This window comes from Fulmarus glacialis, unplaced genomic scaffold, assembly GCF_000690835.1.
Source record: "Fulmarus glacialis isolate BGI_N327 unplaced genomic scaffold, ASM69083v1 scaffold7155, whole genome shotgun sequence".
In the NCBI taxonomy this organism is placed as follows: Eukaryota; Metazoa; Chordata; class Aves; order Procellariiformes; family Procellariidae; genus Fulmarus; species Fulmarus glacialis.
This window is the reverse complement of record NW_009213658.1, coordinates 30,463-41,633: the sequence shown is the minus strand read 5'-3', so window position 1 is coordinate 41,633 and position 11,171 is coordinate 30,463. Positions and strand designations below refer to the sequence as shown.

General features: G+C 43.4%; 1 protein-coding gene across 1 annotated transcript in view; it reads left to right on the top strand.

The window, feature by feature from the left end:
* Window positions 1-2,444: 2,444 nt before the first annotated feature.
* Window positions 2,445-11,171, top strand: part of BFSP1 (beaded filament structural protein 1, filensin) — a 20,389-nt gene continuing 11,662 nt past the window's right edge. Inside the window, exons 1-2 of the mRNA XM_009578266.1 lie at window positions 2,445-3,045; window positions 10,300-10,360. Coding sequence (XP_009576561.1) covers window positions 2,675-3,045; window positions 10,300-10,360 — 432 coding nt within the window. The 5' untranslated portion in view covers window positions 2,445-2,674. The remainder of the gene's footprint in view (window positions 3,046-10,299; window positions 10,361-11,171) is intronic.

Sequence of the window (11,171 nt, the reverse complement as noted above, 5' to 3'; positions counted from 1 at the left end):
GAGCTGTGCAGCGGTAGGTAAACACCCGTTCCGGGGCGATGGTGGTGTATCACGTAGTGCATTTAAACTGCAAAGAGCCAGCCTTCAGATTTTGTTCTCGGAAAAACAAGTGACACACATTCTGGGGACAAAGAGGGAAAGATACAAATTGTTTCTTTATGTTCCTTCTTGTTTATACTGCAGGCATTAGGTTAGAAAGATTGCATATTTTGTATAGAAGTGTTTTTGTATACACACTCACTGATTTAAATCTAAAAAGCTTCCAAGCAGTTTGTCAGACATTTCGTTAATGTGTGTATAGATAACCTTTAAGTCTTTGAGCCATCTCTAAATAGGAAACAGTGTGCAGGATCCCTTTGTATGAAATTCACCTTGGTGGTCTGCTAAATGAGCCAAATAATTCCATGCATAACAGGAGCAGATTGACTTTTCTGTGGTGTTTTTGACGCTTTCTGTTTGAAAAGAAGAGTAACACTGTTGCAGTCTAGGCCAAACTGTTTTTCCTTTCAGGCTGTCTCATTCTGGTTTGCTGCATTGGAGTGTTCACGAGCTGTCTGGACGCCAGGCTGTCTCCTTAAGCCACCTAACTAAAAGTCAGAGCCTCCATCGCAGAAAGTCACTGACGCAGAGCCTGAGTCGTGTAAGCTTGCTTTGGCCCCAGTAAAGCAAGCAGTGTCTATAGCAAGTCAGCAGGGAAAACAGCCCAAGGTGAGAACTTACTGAATCAGGAATCCCACCTTAGAGAAACGCATACATGCTATGCTATAGCATACAGAAGTACATGCTATAGCAAACCCAGATTTTCCTAGTAGGAAGCATGGGATAAATTTTAATAATAAAAATTGGCACTGCAAGGGTTCCCCTGCAGACAGTCTGCTCTCTTTAGGGACACAGTGGGTTGCTAAGAGGCCTCTACAGAAATTTTCATTTTATTACCTAAGGAATTAAGGTACGCGGTCAGCATGGAGTCAGGGCTGCTTCCAGCCCCAGAGAGAGGGATGGGATAGTACTCACATAGGCTATCATTACACTGAAAGGCTATCTAAAGCCTAAAAAACTCTTGCTGTGAAAATACACCGCCCACAATCCAGCAGAATCTACTTTCTGATCTCTTCTGGAAGACTAACTGTGTAAAAGGCTCAGCTACATTGTTCAGCTGGGCAGGTTTGTCCAGCCAAAGAGCTGCAAATGCCGACGTGTTTGTGCAGCATGGAAAGCAGTGGTTCCACGTCCACTGCTATATAAAGATTCCAAGCATTTCTAAAAAATCTATCTGTTTTGCTGTTTATATAGTTCAGAGGCTGCGTGGGGAGCTGTACAATGTGTGTGCAAAGCCTACTTTGATTTTCTGAAAGATCATTTGATTTTTCCCCGTTGCACTTCCAAATAATCTGAAGCAGAATAGGAAAGATGCAGAAAACTTCTAATGAACTTTTTTTTCCTTTTGATTCAGATTTGATCACGCAGAACCCAAACTTTAGAGTCGCCTGAGCACCCAGCTTCTTTCTTCACCTCTGCACTTGCCGTCAGTGAGGCCACTCTCCGTTAAGGTTCCAATATGTGCGATTTAAATATTCATATGAGATGTGTCCGTGACAAAATGAAAGAGTGACTTTTACATAGATGAATTATTAACAGAAATCTCAACATTGGACTGCCCTGGTGTTGGATTTTTCGGCTGGGCGAGTAGGTGTGCTTCTGGAAGAATAGGGCCAAGAAACAGGATTTTGCAAAGGAAAAGACTGGGAAAAAAGTATTAGAGGAAATATATCCATCGCTTGTAGAGAAACTAAAGCCTCTCGGGAATGGCAGCACATGAGACTCCATTATGGTGGGAGTGAAAGGAAGGAAGGATGGTGGCTCCCCATGGGATAATATGGTATGTCCACCAAGTCACGAGAGGACATGGCACTTAGCTGTCCCCAAGGAAACTGGCCTCCCAACAGGGCCCTGTTAAGCATGGGGCTTTTAGTGCCACTGCTGCCTTGATACCTCTCGTGCCAGGTAGAAATAACCTGCAGAAAAGGCTGACATGAAGAAGCATGAAATGAGAACCAAATGGCCAAATCTTCTACTTGGAGCAGGAGACACAGTGACTTTTGTATACCATCCCATCATCCTAAATGATCACAAAACTGTCAAATAACAAAAATCAAGCGCTGCCATCCACTCATACCAAAATCCTGGCTCAGCAGAAGGCCTCTGCGCACAGCCCTGGGGACACCACTATGGGACAAAGCTCTCTTCCCCAGCACAGCCACGAAAGGCTTTGACCTCAGCCTCCGAAACTGCAAAGCGCTCGTTTTGTTGTCTGTGGATAACGCTTTAATCCACCGAGCGAAAGCTGGACGTTGCTCTCTTTTATTCTGGCTGTACACAATTGCAATGCTCAAAAAGAAAAGCCCTTCGACCCCCCGTACCCACTGCTCCTCCAAACTGCTGACGCCCGGATGGGCCGGCCCCAAGGCGGGGCCATTGGGATTTATTTAGTTCACTGCTGTAGGTGATGCCTTTAGTGCCACAAACCGCCCTGGAAACAAGTCCTAATCATCTGGGGGGGTGATTATGTTCAGTTCTTCCTCCCCAAACCCCCCAGATGTAATTCAGATCCAAACTGGAGAGACAGGCGGGCACGCAAGAGGGGACCCCGGCACCGCATAGACCCCCTGAAGCCATGTACAGGAGCAGCTTCCTCCGCGAGGTGCGCAAGGAGAAGTACGAGCGGTCGGACGCCTATGATGAACTGCGAGGCTCCCCCGAATTCGACAGCTTGGCCCAAGCCCGGGGCTTGGAGAACCTGCAGGAGCTCAATGAGCGCTTCGCCAGCTACATCAACCGGGCACGCGTGTTGGAGCAGCGCAACACCATCCTGCGCAAGCAGCTGGAGACCTTCCAGCGCATGGATGAGCTGGTGGGCTTGGACGAAGCCTTCGCTGGGCAGATCGAGTTCAACCGTCAGCGAATGCGGGAGCTGGCATCTGACCGAGCCAAGCTGGAGCGGGAGGAGAAGGACGCCCAACGCATGCTTGATGAGTACCGCAACAAGTAAGGCTTGCGAACGGGGGAAGATAGGTGATATCGTTTCTGTAGTTAACCTTTGTAGTTAGGATGGGTTTAGGTGTCACCAGCTGCTTCTCGTGCACAGGTGATACCTCTCCATATGTATCAGACTTGTAGCTAGGGATGGTGTGTAAGCCCATGGTGAAAAGCAAGGTGCCAGGACTTAGGGAGCTCCAGCTCTGCATGTCATGGTCTCACTGCTACTGGACGGGTAATTGCCTTCTCCCTTCTATGGTAGCAGGTTCTCACTGTGGCACATGTTGGTTGCTGTTGCTCATTAGCTTCAGGAGGATTGTGCTCTGAGCTGCAAAGAGGGAATAACCCAATTAAAAAACAAACAGCTGGAAGCAAGTCTTGTGTCTGAGCAGCAGAGTTACACGACCCTAAACATCTCCTGAAATGTGTGGGGCATCTCTGAGAAACTCTTATTTACAGGCATTGTGAGGCACCTGGGCCAGTGTGTGTCAGCCACTACAGGTGTGGGATGAAAAGAAAGTAAATAAATTTTTTCCTGGTATGTGAAATTTGCCTAATTACCCTCCTCTTCTTCCTTGCATCCTGCTATTTCCATCTCGTGCTACTAAAGTAATAGCTGTAAGAACAGGTTTCCCCTAACTTCACCTCTCTTTAACCTTAGTGGCATCGTAAATCAAAGAGCAGGAGCCTTGGGAGCCGAGGCGTATGAGTGCCTCCAGACACAGGTGGTCCCTTCCCTTCAGCAATAGGCAGTGTTGGCCGTGTCGCTTAATTAATTACACAACGAGACTTGGTGAGTGTTGCTCATAAAAGGACTGCTCATAGGAAAGAAGGGTCTTGGGTTCCTGTTACTTATGGGTCAGATTTTTTTCCCCCCTAAACGTCTATCTGGCTGCTTCACCCAGGAAAATTTGGCAGCAGCGTGGAGGCTGAAGAGGACATTTTCATTCTCTTCCCTACCGAAGGGTGAGGGGTGAATTCCATATAACGTGCTTTAGCTTAGAAACACTTTTCACTGACAGTGATGGGAAGGAGATAAATTAAATATTTTCAACAAATGCAGTCTTGGTATAAGTGCAGCCACTCCCGGGCAATGCTCACCACACTCACCAGAAACATTTTTAACAAGGCAGAAGGTGAATTGTCTGGAGCACTGTCTTGCTGCTGCAGAAATACAAGTCCCTCAAGATTTCATCCCTTGTCTCCATCACAGACTTTTTGTCTGACCTTGCCCAAACGACATGATTTTGCAGTCTGATCCTTCACTGATTTTCCCCTCCTCTGGACTAGAAAGTGTAAGACATACAATGTTTTCCTTCTCTGTCTCCGATCATTTTTCAACCAGGAGGAGCCAGAAAAAAGATGCGTGATAATTGACGTAAAGGCTATCTGTGTCTTTAGGCCATGGTCCGATGATGTATTGCTATCAGCAGCCATACAGTCCTAATGCACCCTCATCCTGTCCGCCCCAGCCCTGCACGCTGCTCAGCGCACACTGATCTGCCGTGCTGCCACAGCTATTCCTGGGGCCACCTTGAGATTTGAATCACGAAAATGAGCCAGCTAAAAAAAAAATTAAAAAAAAAAGTTTAAAAAAAAAACATTTCCAACCCAATTCAGCAGGCTGCCATGCAAACAGCCCGTGGGTGCTGTGAGCTACACCACAGCTATAGAAATGCCAAGCCCTGATCTCTCTTTCTCATCTGACAGCAGAGAATAGCCCATCCAGGTGCACTGAGGCTTCATGCTGGAAATGGTCAGATGTCCACGATGCTCTGGCTCAGTGCCAGCGAGTAATAAGTACACCTGATTAGGCAGTATTGTATTCCAACATTTATGAGCAGGAAATTCAGCTATGAGGCAATGCTATAATTTAGCTGTTGACTCTGATACTTGTTCGTATGTTTTTATTACACGATGTCCATGAGACTTTGACTAAACTTGGTACTTAAATGTTTAGCTGCATATTAGTTAAAAATATGTGCAAACTGTATAAAAACATGCAGTGCTAAAAATGTATTATCTCTGTCTGGAGTATTTCAGGCAGGCGAAGAGTCAGTGCAGTGAAACATACCACTCCCTCTTTGTTTTCAACAACCTGCAGGAAAAACTGGCAAGAAAAAAATTAGGAAAACTGACCAGAAAAAATTAGTTTGTCCTGCTACCTTTTAATGGATTCCTGCGTCCACCTGAGCAGTTTGTGGATTAACTGCCTGTATAGTTCCCCAGCAGCAGGATTAGCGATCTGACACAAAGATAATTTACTTTTTATTGGAGTTGCTTTATGCAAGCTGTAAATAGGTGGGGAAGGGTACAGAACATTGAAAATCCTTGGGGGGGAAACACTCAGAGAAGGGGTTGGGCTTTTTGAAAGTGAGATTTAGGACCTGTTAGAGGAGTAGTTAGTGACTTCTTAGAAAAAATGTCATATAATCCTGGGATGTTCACTCAGCAGCCATAAACAAAAGTAAAAAGGAAACTCTGACTATATCCAAGCCAACAAGGTTGCAATTTAAAAATTAAAGATGTGCAGGGCCATTACAATGGAAGGGCAGTGGCTGCTTTTTAACCAAATTGCCTTCAGTTTACATCAAGAAGTGAATTTTGATTTTATTTTTTTTCTCTTGGGAGCTGCTAAATTTGACCTGAAGACAGACACGAAAGTTTCTTCAGTGTCTGAAAAAAATTGGTTGGGATTAGAATTGCAGGTGTGAAAACAAGGCCAGTGTTCTGACTCCCGTGTACTCTGCCTTCTCACCCTATTTCTAGCTCAAAGCCATCCTGATGGCTATGCTTTCAGCCACTTAAACTTAGAAATAAAGGTCTCTAAACAAAATATGGGAGGAATAATCTTCTGTGCATCTACTTTTGGCACACTAGGAGTAACAAAATCTCTTAGAGTGGAGCATCGTGTACCAATCAGTTGACAAAAGTCTGTGTCCTTCACTAATGCAAAGAACTTTAGTTCTTACAAGCCATTCTTTTACTCATATTCACAATTTGGGAAACAGATTTATATCTATAAGTAAACCTTTTAAAGCTACATTTATATAAGTAGATCTTTTAAAGCTACATTTAAACACAGTAGGGCCTGGGCCTACGAGGTCTGTATAATTAAATGTGCATGAACCATTGAAAAGTAGATCTTACGTTAAAATTTATTTTTAAATCCCCTGTAGCCACATACATAGCTTTTCACATTAACATGAATAATTCAGACTCTGTACCAGTAGAGAATTCTTTCTCTTGAAGTTGCAAAAAAAGCATCACTAGGAATTGTTTGGATAGATCTCATAAAAAGACTAATTATGCTAATTTTATTGAGCATCATTATTATAGCAATGTTGCATCCGGCTGTGGGAAAGGACTGTATTTCTCTCTCCGTGATAGTAGGAAAGATGCTGAAACCCAGATTTTAGCACCCTTGACTGAACCGGATTAATTAACTTCAGAAATTAAAAGTCTTGCTAATCGATCGTTTCATTTAAAATTCATTCACTGCTAATCTTGTGGGTTTTGCATGCAATATGATTCCCTGGAAGTCGCTAGACACAGAAATTGGCACCGTGTTCTCCAAGCTGCGCCACGTGGTGATGTTCAAGAGAGCTGTGACACCCGTTGGGGCCACAGTGGAGACCCAACACCCATGAAAGAAAACAAAAATAAGTAAGAAAACACCATAGCTGGGATATGGGGAGCAGTAGGGACTCCGTAGCTGGTGACGCTTGGCAAGGCTACCTTCAAGCCCTGTCCGCAGGGGTTGTCTCTGCGCTGCTGCTGCTTCTCTGGTGATAGGGAGAGCTTTATTCTGCTGCAGCTGCAGGTGAGGAGGTCCTGCCTGAGCTCAACCCCCTCCTCAGGCTGCTGAAATCTTGCCCCGCGGCTGCCAGCCGCTCAGTAGCAGCTTCTTGATAACGCAAGTAGCAATCTGTTCATAAATCAGCAGAGCGCAGCCCTCACGAGGCTCATCCTAGCTTTCATGGTATAAAACACAAGCATTATTGGCCTGTCCGTCATCCTTGCAGGACCAATATTTTGCAGTTTGTGTTCTCTTTGGCACCCAAATTACTGCTGCCTCTATTGAGAAAAGGCTAGCGAAGTGCCTCAGGGAAACTGAAAAGGAGAAAAGTAGTAGAAAAGTTTAGCCTTGGCTTGTGGCAAGCCAAGAGGTTTCATATATTGCTGGAACAGTTCAGTAGGGTTCGACAGAGAGACAGCATTTCTCTTTATATTAAAAGCACAGGTTTGACACCAAATTGAGTATCTCGCCATTGAGCATCATGAGGATGTATTGTGACTGTTTTCTCGTTGGAGCTAGCCCTTGCACTGCAGCAGAGGCAGGGTCCAAATAAAAAGGGCCTTGCCCTGGCTTCATCTTTTAAGAGTAAGCACAGCCTGTCTGTCAGCTGGGGATGGGAAAAGGGAGCTGGTACTGCTGGAGCCGTGCTTCCCGGGTGGAGAAACAAGCCTGGCAGTGGGCTTCCCTCCTGCATGCCTAATGCTCTCACCAGGCCAGTGCCCTGAGCTGTAGGGGGGCTCAAGGGGCTTAACAAATACCTGTACATCTGTTAGTGCTCCAACAGATGCTACTAACCTAAGAGAGGTGAGGTGAGAGGGAACCTTTAAACCTCTTACCTGCCTTTGTTTGAGCCTGGCAGCCCCCTCCACTCCATTTCTTTTCCCCTATGCAAAAACCAATTAATACCCCATTTTTCTAAACAGTCTAAAAAGGTTTGTTGCAGCCCTAAAGCTACTTGACTAGATAAGAAGGGTTGGTTTTGTTTTTTTTTTTTAAATGAAGCAAATTAACCTCATGGCTCTTAAGGTCCAGGAAAGGCTGACCAGCAGCCATCTAAGAAAAACATAGCCTCTTTTTAAATGTGTCCAGCTAATTACTTGAACATTGAAATCAGGTTTGAAGCATAACAGAGCTGCAATTGTCAGCAGGCATCTATTTACATAGATACGTTTCAGCAGACACAGAGGCATCATAAGGTCTCTGAAGCATTTCTAAGAGATCCTTAGCCCATTTGCGCTGAGCTTCTAGAGTAGATTGAACATCACTTAAAAACATCCTCCTTCAAAGGATAATCACACAATACTAAGTCAAGGCTGCCAGGTGGATTTAGGGCTGTGTGACGCAGTAACTCAAACCCAATAATTTGGGTTATTTGAGAGTGAAGGAAAATGTAGCTGAATATTTCGGTCATTGAAAGAATTTTTGAGTGAGGATCTAGCAACTTGGCAGGTTTGAGCAGGTCTGAATGACATTAGGGCTGAGATTTAGACCCTGACTCTATTGGATGGTTGTATATTACTGGGAGTGTAAATCCAGCCTTTTATTGTAGCTGTATATGTGATTTCACAATCTGCTTCACTCTTGCTCAGTTGTCAGAAAGTATCTAAGTTAACCAAGTGTTTATTGTCAACCGCACACAAAAATTTTATAGGATAGGTAGAAAATTGGTTGGAGGTGAGCTATTTAATAAACAACAGAAACAAAGGCAATCTTGACTTTTGAAGCTGAATATTCTTGTTTGTATCCTTGGAAGTGAACCCCGTGTTATTACAATTTGGCAAAAAGACATTGTTTTAGCGTTGTCAGAAAACAGCACTTCAGGAGGCCCAGCAATTTGTAGGAGTGATACTTCATCATTTTCACTTGTTTCTTTCCTGTTCATGGTAAGAATTGAAGACAGACCAGTGACCAACCCTGCTAATATTACGGGATTTCAAAAGAAGGGAAAGTTGGGAAACCAGAGCACCGAGTTGAGTCCATTTCTTTGTTCTGCCAAGTTCTTCCTTTGTGGTCCTAGTCAGTTCACAAGTGACCCCATCCCTTCAGCTTTCCAAGACATGTTGAAAGAGATGAGAATAACATTGGCTGTTCATCCTTCAGGAGATAAAAAGAAAGAAGCGAGGTTGACACGACCATTATAACTTGATTCTTGATGTGTTCAGTCCAGGAATTGACAAGTTTCCTGTTGACTGGAGCAAGTCCCTTAGATACCACCAGCATATCTGGGCTGAATCGATGATTTCAGAAGACAGGCGAGGGTTTATGTTCAATTCTGAATTACAGCCACGTTCATACTTGCGTTGATGCCATTGCTTGTACTGCAAGTGACGGACATTCACCACCAGAGTTGATTTGTCACCAACCATGAGGGTTTCTTGTAGAAAGTAAGAAAATGACAGCTTTTTATATCTCTGTATCTCTATTATTTTAGGGAAGGCAAAGGGATAAACAGGAGTAGACTATCTACTTCGGCATTGGCAGCAGATGGAGTTTGATGAGCCACTTGTTCAGTACTGATGGCAAAGTCTCATTGCCTTGTACTGTAAGATGCTTCTGGCTGTTTTTGTTTTATTTAATGGGGTCTCATTAAACCATATCTCCTATTAAACTTTTTATATATAGTTTATTTAGGGAAAGGAATAAACAACAATAATCAACAATTAGGAAGTTTTGTACTCTGCAGCTATAAAAGGGTTTCCGAGAAGATAATTCTATCTAACATACAAATACAGAGCCCTAATTCTTAAAGAATTAGGCCGTTTCGTCAAATGAAAGATAAACACAATATACATCCATTGTTCACTCAGTACAGGAACACGCACATTATGCACTTGTGGACATTTTATAAATGCATAAGGATAGTTGGCTAAATGTAGTCCTTACTAAGACTCACGTATGATTTTGACCAAACTGAAATATGAATTGCTATTAAAGAGGACACAAAGCTTGATCCATCAAAGCATCCTAATACAACATTATTCATACACAATCAATATGTGAAATTGCAACCTTTGTGTTTAATGTGCTGTCATGAAAATGCTTATTGAACAACATCAGGTAGAACAGAAAACCAAATACAATGTAATTAAATGCTAATGTGCCAATGTAGCAAATATTCACACAGTAACCACTGATGAATGGCTGTCACTGTAGTCCAGTGCCAATCGAATAGACTTTTATTGTAAATAATCTGTTCTTGGGCTTTCTGTGAAAAAGTGATAGCAAATGTGTGGCATTCTGTTGTCTTCTGCTACATAAGTTGAGGACAAGAAGTTAGTTCTGGAATTACTGTCAGCATCTGGGACAAAAAAAAAAAAGTTAATGCATAAATAAATCTTTTGGGCCCTTTCAAGATTCGTATTCTGCTTTAGTCTGAAGCATATATTGTCTATGATAGTGCAGATGATAATGCAGTTTGCAGAAGGATGAACCATTGAACTTCATCTCCTTTGTTCTATTTGCAGGTATAGAAATGAACGTGAATATCAGCAGAGGCTAAAAGAAACCCTTGAACGCCTTAATAAGGTAAGCCTGGAAAAATGAAAAAGGAAAGGTCTTTATCCTTTTTTTCCTTTGGTTTCATTTACTACAGCAAGCTGCTTTGAAGATAAAATGTCAGAGCAAGACATTTCTTGTCATTATGCACTGACAAAAAGTTCTCCTTCCCCTCCATCCCCCTCCCTAAGCCTTGTGCAAGTGGCTGAGCCTCGACGTGTGTGTACGCACCATGTAGCACCCTGCTCTGTACAGTCCTGCTGGTTTTGGTCATGTAGCACATGCCATCCGCAGCCCACAGCCTCAGTTGCGCTCAGGACTTCATTAATTTTTCAGTAAGACCAACGGCTAGGAGCGTCTACTGCGTAACTCTCCTTTTTAGAGCATCAGCAAATGGCTCCTGCATTTGTTTCAGGACCTGGAGTTGAAATACGTGTGGCTTCTTCCACATCCAGTGTGAAATTTGCAAATTCACCCTTGCAGAAGATCTGGCACATGTTTAGGTGCCTTTAATAACTCTTTTTAACTCTTTTAACACTCTTTTTTTTTTTTTTAACTCAGAAGACAATTTCTCTCTGAGTGGAGTTTACTCACAGAGGTAGGAAGAGCCCATTTATTAATCCTACCATGCAGACAGTACACGTATCTAAGAGTCTAGAATATGGCCGGAGAAAACGTGTTTGTTGCTAAATACCTTCTTCCCCCCTTTTTTTTAATACAGAAATATTTGCTTATCGGCATTATCTAGGGGCCTGGGGGCTTTTTTTGGCTCCCCCCCAAACCTCCCAACATGGCCATTGTCCTGCTGATCTTCCTCTCAATAGGAAGGCAGAGAAGGGCA